This window comes from Rattus rattus, chromosome 3, assembly GCF_011064425.1.
Source record: "Rattus rattus isolate New Zealand chromosome 3, Rrattus_CSIRO_v1, whole genome shotgun sequence".
Taxonomy (NCBI): Eukaryota; Metazoa; Chordata; class Mammalia; order Rodentia; family Muridae; genus Rattus; species Rattus rattus.
In genome coordinates, this window is record NC_046156.1 from 193,579,465 (window position 1) to 193,595,926 (window position 16,462).

The 16,462-nt window shown below is 38.8% G+C and overlaps 1 protein-coding gene across 4 annotated transcripts in view; it reads left to right on the forward strand.

Annotated features, from left to right (window-relative positions):
• The first annotated feature begins 2,018 nt into the window (after positions 1-2,018).
• Srek1 (splicing regulatory glutamic acid and lysine rich protein 1) overlaps positions 2,019-16,462 on the forward strand; it is a 35,439-nt gene continuing 20,995 nt past the window's right edge. Inside the window, exons 1-3 of one of the 4 annotated variants that reach the window (XM_032898963.1) lie at positions 2,019-2,319; positions 9,193-9,326; positions 14,567-14,691. In XM_032898963.1, the coding sequence (XP_032754854.1) occupies positions 2,159-2,319; positions 9,193-9,326; positions 14,567-14,691 (420 nt within the window). In that variant the 5' untranslated portion in view covers positions 2,019-2,158. Of the gene's footprint in view, positions 2,320-9,192; positions 9,327-14,055; positions 14,281-14,566; positions 14,692-16,462 lie in introns of those variants that run through there. The other 3 variants (XM_032898962.1, XM_032898961.1, XM_032898964.1) reach the window with 3 other exon arrangements.

A 16,462-nucleotide genomic window follows, 5' to 3' on the forward strand; every position in this document is an offset into this window, starting at 1 on the left:
ATGTGGTTGCTGGGAATTGAACTCAGGACCTCTGGGAGAGCAGTCAGTACTCTTAACCGTTAAGCCATCTCTCCAGCCCTGAGTTAAAACTTTTAAAGACTTGTTTTCATTATTTTTAAGTTTACATAGATGTGTGCCTATGAGAACAAGGTGCACAAATACCAGAGGAGTTGGATCGCCCTGGGGCTGGAGTTCCAAGGAGGTCCTGAGCAGACTGACACTGGTGATGGGTGTCTAACTCAGGTCCTCTGAAAGAGCAGTGTGGGGTTAAGGGCATGTTGGCCCAGAAACTGGGAAGGGGAATAACAGTCGAAATGTAAATAAGAAATACTCAAGTTAATAAAGATGGAAAAAAAAAAAAAGGTGGAGTAGGAGAGAAATGACCACAAAGTTGTCCTCTGAGCTCCACGCACAGCATGACAATGCATATATATGCACGGACTTACATGTGTGTACATGCACACAATGCACAATGGTAATTTAAATGTTAGGGAGTTATTTTTACATGCATGTGTATGTGCATAGTTTCGTGTGCCTCATGTGTGCAGGAGTCTGAGGAGGTCAGAAGATGGGATGTAATCCCCTGGAACTAGAGATACACACACACACACACACACACACACACACACACACACACACACTGTACATTTAATGTTGTAGTCCTTTACAAGAAGTACATTTAATGTAGTATGAGTGGATACAGGTGAAGAATATGCACTAACTCAGAGTTTAGAAACATTGCCCTGCTTCCCAATCAGGTGTCAGCTCTTTAACCTACCATTATATCCACCCATCCATCTATCCATCCATCCATTTCTCCAGCACCAAGATTACAGGTTTATGCCAATTTCAGGTTTATGGTGTCAACACTGGGCTTTCAAGTACACAAGGCGAACATTTACCAATGTAACTACACCCTCGGCTCTACTGTTGCTTTAAGACCACCAGAACAAATTCAAAAAGGGAAACAAAGTCTTAATAATAGTGCATGTTTTGAGGCCCCTCCCCCCGCGGAGCTGTAGCCATTTTGTTCAATGCCTGCCAGGTTATTTCATATTGTTGCTGTAATGTGCCTGCCAATCATTGACACAAAAATAACTTGACTCAGAGCAGGTCATGCTGATCAAATACCCTGTTGTGTTCTGTATGAGGTTTGTTAATCTTAAGAAATTCCACAACCATTAGTTTCATGTAGGACCCATCAAATTAAAGGTCACGATGTCTAAAATATCTTGAGGTCCGCCCACCAGGCAGCATTTCCAGCACCTGCCTACGAGTTCATTGTTGTTTTTGTGGTTTTAACCTTTTTTAAGATGGCCATAAGAAATGTCCAGCGCTCAGCTTTGAGCTGTTGCTCTGGTTGATCAGTCTTGAGGTGTGAGTTCAATAAACTATCCCTCTGAGTTTAGTGTTCGTGTGGTTTGTGGGGCAACTCCAGGACTTAAGGTGCAAGTTGTATGTAGACTGTCTGTGTCCTTTATCTGCCTTTGCTTAATAGCATAGATATTAAGGCCCACTAGTGAATAAAATGCACGTTATAAATTGACACCAAAATCGTTCATTCACTCACTTACCCTAACCTCCATCCTTGGCGTGAAAATTCCCAAGCATTCTCATAATCAGGGTGCCTGCCAATTTTGAAAATAGGTTAAGTGGGGTTGCAGCCATTTAATAATGAAGCTATAGTTTGGTCAGGTATTTATTTTATAATGTCCAGATGTCATTGTCCCTTCCCCACTGCAGCCCAGGCCTCTAGGTTCCTCCGCCTGATTTGGAGAAAGAGCCGGGCTTCTTAAATGACAGAAGCATAGAGACGTGATGGGGTTTGTAGGCACAACCCCTGCAGCAACCCTCGCTACAGCAGCTGGTAACCTCTCTGAAGACCTGGGAGAAGCCTAGCAACAATCCCAGCGACCTGGCCCCAGAGCTGGAGCGGCCGGGACCCCGCAGGGAGCCGCCGCGTTGCCAGGGCAACGCTTCCGGCCGGCGCGCGCAGCCCCCGGAGCAGAAGAGTTGCGCGATGGGCGGCTAGACCTGCCGGGCGCCGCGAATTAGCACGCGGGAGCGCGCTCACGGCCGCGCGCCTTCGCTTCCCAGGCTCCGTCGCTGACGCGTCGTGGACGTTGGGGAGCGGGAAGGCAGCGGCAGCAGGGCCGGGATGAACAGCGGCGGCGGCTTCGGTTTGGGCTTAGGCTTCGGCCTTTTCCCTACGACGGTGATTCAGGTGACGAACCTCTCGTCGGCGGTGACCAGCGAGCAGATGCGGACGCTCTTTTCCTTCCTAGGAGAAATCGAGGAGCTACGACTCTATCCCCCAGAGTGAGTGCTGGAGCCCGGCGGGGGGAGGGGCGCGCCGCCATCGAGACCTCCGGCGCCGAGGCACGGGGGAAGCGCGGGCGTCACGTGACCGCGCGCTTACCTAGGCGGCCATGTTTGATGTGGGCACCGGGCGGGCTGCGGGGTTCTTCGCATTGGGGTGTTGTTGATTAAGCTCCTCGCGGGGTTCCTGCAAAAGACTCAGGAGTACCTTACCCTGTCGAGCCCCCAGGACTGTGATTGATGCCCGGTCTTCGAATTGGGTGCCCCAGGCCTTTGGTTTCCCCCGAACTTAAGATGGCCGCAGGTGGGCCGGCGGGAGTCCTCATGGCAAAAGCCTATAACGTTTTTGCACTGGGAGAATCGTGGAGAACGCCAGCAACGCCAACGCCCGGACCTTTAGTTCTTAGTGTCAGGCTGTTAGCAAGTGCTGATGAGACAGACTGCGGATGACAACATGGAATCCGGACTATTTTTGTTCTCCGGGGTGATCTTAGACATTTACCATCTTTTCGGTTTTTCTAACCGAGCCTATATTCACGATCTTAAGGACCACGTCAATCTTTCCTTTTGGCAACAGCCTGAATTTTCCTCCGAAAAGGTCACACTGGCTCAGACGTTTCAAAAAGTATAAGTCAGTGCAGAATTATCACTACTGTGAACATGGGTTTAAAATCCAGCGCTTCATTGGCATTTATATGTCGATATCGCTTCCTAGGCAATGTACTTGAAGTGGTAAATTTCCCCTGTGCAATATTAACTAATCAGAAAACTCATCGTGGTTTTACTGTTCTTAACATTTTCGCGCTTATAAACTTTAAGAAAATACTAAGGTTCACAGTATTTTCTTTATGCTAAAATTATTTGAAGGAAAAGTTGCTCATGATTTTTGGGAAAAGATTTTGGCTCATTTCATAGTCATGCACACAGAACAATATATCTCTCTACTCTCTGTAAGTAACAGAACCACTGGATTTCTTACGAATGTGGATATTTAATGTTAATTCCTTTATTCTTGGAAATATTTCATGCTTTCAGAAAAGTTGAAATAAAACAGTGAATGCCCATTAGTATTCTTTTCTCTTGGTGCGGTTGACTATTAAATTCTCAATTATTCTAGCTGGGCGTGGTGTCACATGCTTTTAATCCCAGAAGCCTTACTCTAGAAGGCAGAGACCAGGATCCCCTGAGTTCAAACCCACCCTGGTCAAGTTCAGATAGCCAGTGCTCTGTGGGTGAAGAGAAACTGTCTCAAAAAACAAAACAAATATAAGAAAAAAGAAAGAAAATTCAATGTTTTAGTAGTGCCCCTCCCCCTTTTATCTAGTATATGTCCAGAAAAAAACAAAACAAAAATAAGAAAAAAAGAAAATTCGATGTTTTAGTAGTGCCCCTCCCCCTTTTATCTAGTATATTTTCAGAGAATACCATGATATATAGTTGTCTCCAGTGTAGAACAGGTCAGCCCCTTCCTCACTTAAAAAAAAAAAAATCTTTAATGAAGTTGACATTTTGTTATGTAGGTTAGTAGAATGACATATAGTCTGAGTATAGGCTGAGATTCAAGCAGTATATTTTTGACAAGAATCCTGCATAAGGGTTTGGGGATTTAGCTCAGTGGTAGAGCGCTTGCCTAGGAATCGCAAGGCCCTGGGTTCGGTCCCCAGCTCTAAAAAAAAAAAAAAAAAAAAAAAAAAGAATCCTGCATAAGTGCATGAGCATAAGGTTTGATGTAACTGTGGCACTAACATTTGTAGTATCTCTTAACATTTAAAGATGCTTTCAGCTATCTTCCATGCTCAACATTTAGTAATTAAAGAGTGTTCGTAGGAGAGCTGTATCCTGGAAGCCAGTCAGTAAAATACAATGCCCATGAACTCTTGTAAACCAGCCTTGGGACAGTAGAGGGTCTGAAGAAATATATTACAGAATGTTCTTCATTCCCAATGAAATGCCATTTGTATGATGGTAAAACACTGCCAGGTATTAACTGGCATTGGGGAAGATGCATCTTAAAGAGTCCACCTTGTCTTCTTCAGGACTGGTCTTGAGTAAATCCAGTTTTCTTCCTGCATGAAAAAAAGTTATTAACTGGGGTTTAAAGATCAAAGGGGGTAAAATGGTCTGCTGTTTGTATTAATGGAGTCAGTATGTCACAATAATTCCTTTGGCAATGTTGTTGCCTGACAAAAACTCTTACCTAGTTTTTATAAGTTTAGGAGTAGAGCTTCATTTTGGTTTTGTAGCGAATACTGATAAACTTGATTAGGTTTTCCTCTCCATAATACAGTTATGCTAGCTGGTCCTTAAGGATATACTTGTATTTTGGGCCTGAAGTGTATAAAAATTCAGTCAGTAGTACTTTTGTCAAAGATAATGATAGTGGTTCTGATTATCACGTAAACATTGTTTTGTGATTACTATTTAGAAGTCGAGCAGTTGTTTGATTGAAAATTGGAGATAAATTTCTTTAGTGAAATGTGAAAATAGGTCACATCAGGTGTCTTCCTTTTTTGCTCTCCACTTTATTTTTTGAAAAATTTTCTTTCTCTGACCTGAAGCTCTGACAGACTGGCTTGGCTGGCTCACTCTGGGGATCTACTTTAGAGAGCTAGTGCCTCGGCCACACACCACCACACCCGGCTTTTATGTGAATGCCAGGATCCTACCGATTGGGGGCGGGGGGGGGCAGTTTCATTTTAATTTTAAACATTAAACTTTCATTTAAACAGGCCAATAATATGGGTCAAGGCTGATAACATGGGTTCAGTCTCTAGACGGGAACCCAGTGTGAAAGAGGAGAATTCAGCTGTGAAAGTCGTCTTCCCTCCCTCCACAGGTGCACCTACCTGTGCGTACACTTGCACAGATAATACACAGTATTAAAAGAGGATTTATGTAGACATTCATTGAAAATACTAAGAATTATTTGATTTTTTTTCTTGTGGCCAGATAATTAAATATCCAGGATTACTGTCCAACTTTTTGCACAGTAATTGGATTTCATAGTTCCTGAACACCTATTTATACAAATGACTTTTTTCAGTAAATTTATCATTATAATTAATATTTATACAGAAAAATGAACAGACATCATGGTGTGGAGATGAATGAGTTTTTACAGATTTAAACATAGTGTAGCAACCACACAGTTGGGGAGTATCTGTATGGTACAAGTTCCCTTGTCCCTTCCTTCAGTTGACTAACCTCCTCAAGGGTAATTCTGTTTTGGTTTCCACCACCGGGGAGATTTTTACCTGTGCAGTTTTTCTTGCTTGCTCTGGGGTCCTACTATTCTGGTTTTCAAAGTTCCAAGAACCAAAGTAAAAGTCTATTTACTTAAGTAACTTAGTTACTTAAAGTAACCTAGTTAACTTTAAAACATTACATATGCTGTGTCTGTCTGTTCTACTTTGTTGTCATGGCAAAACACCTAAGGTCATCAAATGGAGTACTCCAGCTCAGGATTTTAGAGGCTTCATAGTGTGTTGGCTGGCTCTGATGGTTCAGCCTATGGCCAAGCAGAAATAAGGTGGTTAGGAAAGAGACAGACCCCAGGAAGGAGCCAGGAACAAGATCAAACCTCCTCCAAGGGACACACTCGTGCTGTAGCCTGCCCCACCTCCTTCTAGTGCCTTCAGCTGGATAAACTCAGGAACAGTAGTAGCCACGGGGCCTTCTTCTGTAACCTAACCAGAGCAGCCATTCTATGTAGAATGCAGAACAAGAAAGTATGATCTTAGCATCACTCCACCAAGCTCCTTTCATTGGCATGTTTTTCCTTCTGATCCTCTATATGCGCCTATTTATTACAATACAGTGTAATCAAAGGAGTCATACACTGTGATTATAAACGTTTTTTACTTTATCTGTAATAAGCACTTTTCATATTGCTGTGCTTTAAAGTAATATTTAGACATGTGCTGTGTTGAGTGTTTTTGAAATTCTGTCATATGTTGGTTATCTTTAAAATTTTTAATTACAAATGAATGAGTTTGGATGGGTTTGGAAATGTTGATCATCAGCAGGGATTGGTAGGTCTGCAGGCAGTGTCAGCGCTTTGTAAGAAAGGCTTGGAGATCTGTGCCATCCAAAGTACTTTTGGAGTCCTTAGGTAAATGCTATGTTGGCCAGTAATTGCATGCATAAAACTATTTGTCCATGTTTTGGACTATGTAATTTTGATAGATCTTCTAAAACAGGTGTTCTCAGCTGTGGGTCGCAACCCCTTTGGGGATCAAATGACCCTTTCACAGGGGTCACCTAAGACCTTTGGAAAACACAGATGTTTACATTAGGATTCAAACAGCCAAATTATAGTTTCTAAGTAGCAACAAAAATAATTTTATGGTTGAAGGTCACTACAACATGAGGGACTGTGTCAAAGGGTTGAAGGGTCAGGAAGGGGTGAGAGCCACTTTACATCTTTAGATATATGTAGATGTACTAATAAAATGTTAGACACATGCTAACTACATTGGCATTTTGAGAAACACTGTAAAGTAACTACCATGTTTCATGAAAAAAAAAAAAAAAAACCCAGTTAGGACCACAGAAATTTAACCTGTCCCTAGAAGTGAGTTTTGTTTTGTTTTTAAATCTCTCCACTTAAAACCCAGAAGTTTTATATTCTAAAAAAACCCTAAAACGTGATTCAACAAATGAGGTCAAAATCTACTACTTTTAGACAGCGCCTTTTTAAAAAAAAAATTTGGTTTATTGAGACAGGATTTCTCTAGCTTTGTAGACCAGAGCTGCCTTTGTCTTTCAAAGGCTGGGATGTAAGGTGTGCTTTGTCAGCTGCTGGGCAGACAGCTGTTTTCTACAGAAGTTTACTTTTAAACAAAACAGAGTGCGTAACTTTTTGAAAAGTAAGACTGTGGTCATGAGATTTGGTGGTACATGTGTATTCCCAGCTCCCAGTAAGCCCGAGAGAGGCGGATTTGAAATTCAAAGTGAGCCTGGGCAACATAGCGAATCCCGGAGATCAAAATTAGATTTTAAAGTGATAGGGGCTAGAGGTGTGTTTCATAGTTAAGAGAACTTGTCTGGGGGTTGGGGATTTAGCTCAGAGGTAGAGGGCTTGCCTAGCAAAGCTCAAAGGCCCTAGGTTCGGGTCCCCAGCTCAAAAAAAAAAAAAAAAGAGAGAACTTGTCTGGCATGTTTGAGGCCCTGAGTGTAGTCCCTAATATCACAAAATAATCAAAGTGGTGATAAAGAAAAATAGTTCTATTAGATAGTTTAGATATACTAGAAAGACTAAGCATATGATTTATTTATTTATTTATTTTGGTTCTTTTTTTCGGAGCTAGGGACCGAACCCAGGGCCTTGCGCTTCCTAGGCAAGCACTCTACCACTGAGCTAAATCCCCAACCCCTAAGCATATGATTTATAAACATTACTGATTTATAAATAATATAGTGTTGATACTTGGCAGTGGTGACACATGCTGTAATCTCAGTACTCAGGAGGCAGGTCTTTGTGTTCCAGGACAGCCAGGGCTATACAGGGAAGCCCTGTATTGAAAATAATATAATAATAATAATAATAACAATAATAATAATAATAATAAAGAAATTTCATTTGTCAGTTAGCATCTATATGAAATCTGTAATGTTCAATATAACTCTTCTCAAATAAGCATTTACATGTTTACAAAATAATTGTGAAGTTGGGCTTTATTTCAGGAAGACTGGTGGAAGATGAAGATTAAGAAAATGGCTTAAGGACTGAGGGTACATGTAGCTCAGTGCCTAGCATGTACAAGTGTACCATAAAATGAAAATTGCTGAACACTGTGGAGTACTGTATCAGTTGTCCTCAACCTGCGGGTTGCAACCCCTTTTGGGGTCAGACGACCCTTTCATGGGTCACTTGGGAGCAGAGTCCTCAATATGGTGTTCACAGCTTTCTCTTTTTTATTTAGTCCAGGGACTAGTAGCAACCATATTCAGTGTGGGTCTTCCCACTTCAGTTGTCTCTTTGGTAATCATGGATCTAGTCCATTTGACTAGCAATACTAACCATCACAGGTTGACAGTGTAGCTGTAACTTTAACCATTTAGTGTTATTCTATGTTGTTGTAAGGGTGGATTTGTTGCTGTATGTGGTGAATCACAGAGAACAAATTTAGTGAAAAAAGGGACTGGAGGGGCTGGAAAGGTTGCTCAGTGGTTAGAGTGTAGGCACTACTGTTAGGTTCCCAGCACCCACCTTAGGCAACTCACTTCTCGTAACTCCGGTTCCAGGGGATCTGAGATCTTTTTCTGGACTTATTGGTCACTAGCATTCACACAAACTAGAGTGTCTACTGTTTTGCAAAATGAATTACATAATATTTTGTTTGTAAAACCTTTTTGTTTTTGTCCTAAAAAGCGTCTTATTCTGTAGCCTGAAGCCATGCAAAACTCCTTGTTTGGTTCCATATTACCGAATTGTATGATTACTGTGAAGGTTTCGGTGAATTTTTTTTTTTTTTTTTTTTTGGATTGGCGGCATTGAACCCAGGGCCTCCCGTGTTACACTAGCTATGGCTTTACCATAGCTTTAGTAATATAAATGTTGGGGAATCGGTTAGGGGTGGGAGAGACTACAGTTTGAAGTCATGAGGATGGGAACGTCTGTAAAGGGATTTTGACTGATAACATGTTAGCTGTTTTGAATTTCATTCAAAGGCTGACTGATTTGTAGGGATCCTTAGAGTGACCTCTGTTTTTGTCAGACAAGTCAGTGTTAAATGACTAAAATTTGTTATTTCACGTTAGTCATTTTTAGCAACAAATGACCTAAGTCTGTTATAAGAAAGAAATTTCAAATGAAAATTATAAAACTGTGCAAATACTTATTAATCTATTTGTTTTCTTTTTATCTTGCAGCAATACACCTCTTGCTTTTTCCTCCAAAGTATGTTATATTAAGTTTCGTGAGCCATCAAGTGTTGGTGTGGCCCAGCATCTAACTAACACGGTTTTTATTGACAGAGCTCTGATAGTAGTTCCTTGTGCAGAAGGTTGGTATCTTATGGTTTTTCTTACTGTTTTAATATCTGTTCCATCTGTTACTATAGCCTTTAGCTTTCCTGGGAATTGGCCAGTACTCTATGTGTGAGTCAGTCTGTGCACACTCACATTTGTGTGTGTGAAAAACAAAAATGACATTTGAAGAAGAAAATTATACTGAAGTGGTTAGTTTATTACTTATGGATATTTGAAATTTTACAACTGAACATTTATAAAATTTATTAAATGTTGGCCTTTTATAGTTGGCTTTGGCTTTTCTGTAGCCAATTCGCAGATTGTAAAACAGAGCTTTTTAGAATTTAAAAACTTAAGTTGGTATAAGAAATATTTTAAATGTATATGTAAGTGTATACTTATAAGGACAGAGTTAAGAATTTTCCAAGTAAAGCATAATGTATATTCAGTCAAATTGGGGTTTTGATATTTTATATTTATTTGAAAAATACTCAGTTTATTCTTTCAAATATCCTCTTAAGGTAGTTTCTCTCAGTTGTTACGGGACTATTGTTTTATATTCTGTGTAATTTTTGTTATATACCCGGAACTTTTTCTTTTATTGGCTTTTATTGGGGAGGGTAACTAGAATGCAGTTTTTAAAGCCTCCATCAGGGAGTGGTGCCAGAGATGGGAGCAAGGCCCAAAGTCTTCAGTTACTTGTTAAGGTTTACATTCCTGCATTGCTTTAGTAGCTAATTATTATCAAAAATGGTATGTTTTTCCAGAGTCATTCATATATGATTAGCTGTTGATTTTGAAAATTTCAATGTACAACTAACTTAGAGTACTGACTGGCTTATACATACATTTTATTTATTTATTTTTGCTAGATGGTAGTAACTATTTTATAGCATAAAAATATGCTAGAAACAATTTAATGGGCTTTTTATATGTAATTTTAAAAACTTGTTGTAGTTACTAGATTTACAATAAAATCATTAGTTCATCTGGAGTTTGCTGCACTTTGAGAGTTTTATGCTTGTTTCAGAATGCCTGTTTTGGAATGTTGAGAGCATTATAAGATACAACTCCTCCCAGAATGGTAGTTTTGAAATCCCAGAACAGGAAGTTCTGGTTTCTTTTTTACCCCCAGATAAATTTGAAAGCATAGTTCTCATATTTAAGGGATTAGAGTAGATAGAGAAGATAAATGTGGTTAAGAGTAAATTATTTGCCAAACATATTCTTCTCTGATGGTCTTTAAGAGCACAGGGAGCCCTGAGTCTGGGGTAAGATGAGAGAGGAAGAAGTTTGAATTCTATAAGGTTCCACGCTATGAAACTGCACAGGAAAGAAATCTTAAACTGGAAATAGCAGAGAAGTATATAGCATAGACTTTCTCATTACTGAATTTGAAGGAGGAATTTTAAATCGTTGTTGGAACCTTGCTGTAATCCCATACAATTAAAGACATTGGTTTGTAAGAAACGTTCAAGGTTATAGAATATGGGAGTCTCATTTTGGTTTGTTTTACTTGGTCGAATAAAACAGTCAGCTATAACTTTAAGCATTTTTAATGATAACATTTTGCAAGAAAACTTTACCATTTTTGGACATGCAAATCTAAAAATTTACAGCATTTTATCTGTACCTTAATAAAGTATCTTAAGGTACCTTAATAAGATATCAGGAAGAAACCGATACACATTTTTTAATTAGGCCTTTTAAATATAGCTGATGACTTTTCTAGCTGTTAAATCTGATTACGCACTTCCAGCAAAGAAGTACTACATTGTTGTATAAAAAGAGAGAGCAGAGTGAGGAAAGCAGATGAAGGCAGTCTGTAGTGGAGGAGGCTTTCAGCGGAGGTGCACGGGGCTGGGTATGCCCTGAACACGTGACTCCCTGCATGCTTTACACCGTGGTGTAACCGAGAAGGCCATATAAAACACTTTACCAGGTTTTTCCGTTTTTTTCAGTTTGCTGGTTTTTAGTTTAGACAGTAATGTGAGGAGAGGGTGGAGAAGAGCTATTGATACCCATCGAGCAGGAACTACTGTTAAGGAAATGTGCCGTTTTGAATAAAATATACTTTCATTATACTTGTCTAAATATGACCTTCTTGTTGTTACGTGCATTTCAGATTTCTTTTTATAAATGTTAACATTTAGAAAAGTAAGATCAACGTAACAGGTGTGAGCCTAATCATCAGTCATAACTTTATGTCCACATTTTCTGGGAGATGGATTTTGACTATTAATTTGGTTTTGTATGTTTTCTCTATGTGATATTTGTGCATTATTAGATGACTAGACTGGCCAAGGCAGACCTGTACACTTGCCTGAGTTAGGCATTGTTTGCCATGCCACTAAACCTGCCGCCAAGTGAAACCTTCATTGGGGAAATGAGATCGGAGTCTGAACCGCAGAAGATGGACGCCCTGTCTCTGTTTTTATTGTTTTGCTTTAATTTCATTTCTTTTTTCTTTTGTCCCCCCCCTTTTTTTTTTATTTTGTTTTGTTTTTGTTTTGTTAAATCTTTCACTTTTAACTTGTGAGCTGGTTTTCCAGTTCTTTGTGAATGGTATTCCATTAAGAGATTGTAATATGTTGCAAATTTATGGGGAATGATTAACAGAGCTCAACCTTGAGATGAAGCAAACTCTCCTGCAGGAAGTTAGAGTGCAGTGCTGTGAAGATGCTCAGGCCTTCTTTGTGGGTTGCTGAGGTACATTTTGATCTTCAGACATTAAAACACTTATGAGAATCTTAGGAACATTTTCTGATGGGCTCAGTGCTTATTTTTTCCCCAAGTCTACATCTCTCATAAAAACCAACTGATGGCTTATAATGTTTGTCCTCCCCTAGAACTGTAGGCATATAAAACCATCTAAGGTAGGGGGAGGTCTCTGTCTTTTATTACCTTGGTCTTAGGAAGCCGTTTGTTACTTCTGGGGAAACTGGAGAAAACTGTTCATTATTTATTTGCATGCATTTTTTTTTGTTTGTTTGCTTGAATTTTTTTGTTGAAAACTCTCAGAGGTTACTAGCTTTTGAAGTGGATTCTGTAGTGAGGACTCACAGTAGTACGAGAGAGATTTCTGCCTCAGTTTTCTTTGAAGTGTAGTTTGGGGAAAATGCTAAATGCTTGTTTTATACTTCTATATGCTCTAGGGGAGCTTTAAAGGACACATTTTACAGAATTATAGTTTGGAAATAGAACAAAGGAATTTTTCTTAAGAGTATCTCTAATAGAATAAGACAGAAATAATAAAGTTACTTATTTTTAACAGCGTATTGTCATGAGGTAGGGAAAGTCTGATAGTCCACTAATAATTAAAAGAACTGAGGCCTCATGTACTAAGTAATGAGCTTGGTTCATATGGATACCTTATTGTCTGTGTAGTCTTTATACTGTGTGGATAGCTGGGTTTGGTGATTGACAAAGAGTATTAAATTTGGCACATTACTAGGTTGCAATTCAGGTGAATAAATTAGGGTACTGAAGCAGAGAGAGCACACCTCAGTGTAGCAGTCACTCACCAAAGGTGTTCAGGTTTTAAACCTTCAGAAGTAACTGTCTGTCTAACAGATAAAGCGAATGTGATAAGTAACATAAACAGTATAGTGTACATATGGACATATACAGATAAGTGGTAACTAACAAATAGTATAGTATACATATGGGCACATATAGATAAGTGGTAGTTAGTATACATACGGGCATATACAGATAAGTGGTAGTGTAGTCATTGTTATTTTATATCTTCATTCTGCATGTTAAGAAATTGGTTTTCCAGAATTTAAAGTAATAACCTCTTTTTTTTAAAATTAGTTAAATTTAGATGCTGTAAAATTAGAAAGTATGCATTTGCCAAAGCCACTAAACTGTAATTCTTATTTTTTCTATAGATAACCTAAAACCACTATCTAAAGTTTAAAATTACAACTTGAATTCCATTGTGCTTTGAGGTCTTCCGGGAGAGAGTGTTTAGATATTTATCTCTGTGCATCTGGCTGTGTAAATAGGATTTACCACTAAAATAAGGCATAACACTTTTGAAAATTTACCACATAGATTTCAGCTTGTGATGTTTGAAAATGCAGTTTTAAGATGCTCTTAATTAATAGAAATGGTAATTTATATATGTGATCAAGTTTGAGAAATATACCCCACCTCCCTTATTTTGCTAAGAAGATAGGAAAAATGTAAAAGTTTTAGTGTTTATCAAATTGTTTTAAATTCAGAAATTAAATATGGCAGATCATGAACTTCAAAATAAATTGTTTTTTAAGTTGCAGGCATTTTTTCTTAAATGTTTTTACTATTACTAAAAAGTGATTTTACTATTACTCCTGTTAGAAAATGACAGACTTAATGAGAAAAGCTTTTGTAAGCACCCGTTACTGTTCTCAGATAAATAGACATAAATTGCATCAAAAGTTAGCATTGTAAGAAGTTCCCTGAGACAGGAAAATTTTCGTTGGTTCAGTCCCTAACTCTTTTTATCAATTGCCTAAGGCATCTTCGGGATTGGATTCTCGCTAGGTATTAGTTGGTGAGGTACCTTATTGATGATGGGTATGGACCTTTTTAAAGTCAAGCTGATTATGTGTTCAAGTTTTCTGTTTTCTTCTGTTTATTTGAGATCGAGTGGAGTCCTTTGGAGGGTTATCAGCATTGTTTGCTTCTCAAGTCGGTAGCCCCAGTAACAGGGTAGAGAGCGCTTATGGAGCAAGTTTCAATTCGCATATATTTGTTTTTTTTTTTTCTTTTTTCTTTTTTTTTTTTTTTTTTGACTAATTTGGTTATTTGCCATTTCTGGGGATTAAACTTTAAAAAATGTTCTTCTTTTCTGTATCTGATGTTCTGTGTGCTATTAGTGACGCAGCCAACACGAACGGTTGTCATGTGTAACACAACTTTCGATCACCGCGAAAACAGCGTCCTGGGAAAGCGTCCATGCTTGATATCGTTTGGTTCATGAACATTAAGTTTCCAGTACAGGTGACCCATAGCTCAAAGTGTTAAATAATTGTCTACATTATTCAGTTTTTAAAATAATGTTCCATTAATGAGATTGTTAGTCTTTGAAGTTTTGCTCACTTTTATTTTTCCTAATAGAGCAGGATAAAAGGAAAGCCTTATGTTCTTATTTGTTTGTTTGTACGGATCTGCTAGATAGATTCATTTATTATTATTATTTTTTAAGTGCAAGGGTAATTGTAAAATCATAGTGTAAAGTTGGTGTGGTGTTTCTGCTTTCCATAATATTTGGAACTTGCCTCTGCAGGTAAAATCCCAGAAGAAGCCAAAGCCCTTTCTTTACTGGCTCCTGCTCCAACCATGACAAGCCTGGTGCCTGGCGCAGGGCTGCTTCCCATACCAACCTCCAGTCCGCTGACGGCAGTGAGTAGTGTAAGTCCTCTTGATGGTGTGAGCACTGACCTGTGCAGTAGGTTGAGTAAGGAGTAAGAAATTATTTTTACTTTGTTGTGTTTGCTGGCAGCATTCAAAGTCCATACTTAAAATGTACCCCACGTCACCTCAGTTGATGTTGCTTTGGGAATTACTCCGAAATAATTGGAGCCTTGTTCACATTTGAAAATTCAAATAGGAAACTTGGTACTTTAGATAACACAGACTTGGAGGCCGCAGATCACTTCCCAGTTTGAGGATCAGAAGGACTAAGTCCATTTTAAGGGAGATGAACTTTGGTAATAGAAAAAGCATTTCAGAGATGACTGAGAAGGTGGAACAAGGTGAAAATACGACAGAATCCTTACATTTTTGCTGTGAAGAATTAAACAGTAATTAATATCTTTTGATTTCTTAGTAAAAGAAAGATATACCCATTACTGGGCTTTTGGTTTTTGTGTGAGAAAGATTCTGGTCATACTGTTTAAAGGAGGGCCATTCGTCAGATAAGGACAGTGACTTAATTTGCTAGTGTTCCATAGGGTGTGTGCAAAATCTGTTGATCAATTTTTCCTGATTATAGAAGTGGCTTCTGAAACTTTGAGTCTTGTACAACATGGGGGACCATGGGACAAGATGACTTTTAATGAACTTGTATGCTTGGCTGGAACAGGGTGAAGGGAGAGAACTGGGTGTTTAAGATTGGATAGGACACTGACTCGGAAGTGTTTTTAGATCATAGAAAGGTATTTGAATTTTATTTCTAAGTTGATTAGAAGCTACATAACCTCACATGTTTTCGGAAAGGTTGGATTGGCGTCTGTGACAACAGTAAGTGACTGGTTTTGTAAACTTGTTTTCTCATCTTTTTTTTTTTTTCTTTTTCTTTTTTTCCGGAGCTGGGGACCGATTGTTTTCTCATCTTTAGAAACCGCTGCTATTTAATTGTTAATCTTAGTTGTTTACAGTGTATTTGCACATATTGCCAGTGATCAGTTTTATGGAGTAGCACAAGTAGAAATGAAAATGGTTTTATTTTTTTCTTTAAAAAAAAAAAAAACCTTTTTTTGTTGTTACTTCTGCCAAATGCAGAACATGTTTTAAAATTCTGAGAACGTCTGTCTCTTTAAGTATACTTTAAAATGAACATGTCTCTTCCTGATATGTGTTCTAACACTGACTTTACTAATGTTCTGGAAAGTTTATCCAATGGAGCCCAGAGAAACGGCTCAGCAGTCAAGAGTATTTAGTACTCTTGTGTAGGACGTGGGTTTGGGTCTCAGCACCTTTGTGAGGTGGCTACAGTCGTCTGGAACTCCACTTCTAGGGTACCCCATAACCTCTTTCAGTCTCCACAGGCACTTGGGTCTTTGTGGTGTACACATAAACATAAAATTTTAAATTGTAAGAAAAGATAGATGATTCTTTGGTTTTTTTTTTCCTTCCACTGTCACATAAAAATGGCCTACCTACCATTCCAGATTTTTCTTGAACTTTTGAATTTCAGTTTTATTTTGTTCATGTTGATGCCTTGCATTTACCACTTGGTGACTTTGAACACATCATTTAATTTCACTGAGATCCTTCTGTCCCACTTGGACTTTTCTTTAATCAGGGTCTCATGTAGCCTAGGCTTCCTTTCAGCCCTGTAGCTGAGAACATAACCTTGAACTCTTCTTGGTCCACCTTCCTGTGACATGTGGAGATCACAGTTGTATATCACCATTTCTGCCTTAAATTTTTAAAATTTTTAAAAATTGGAATCTAATAC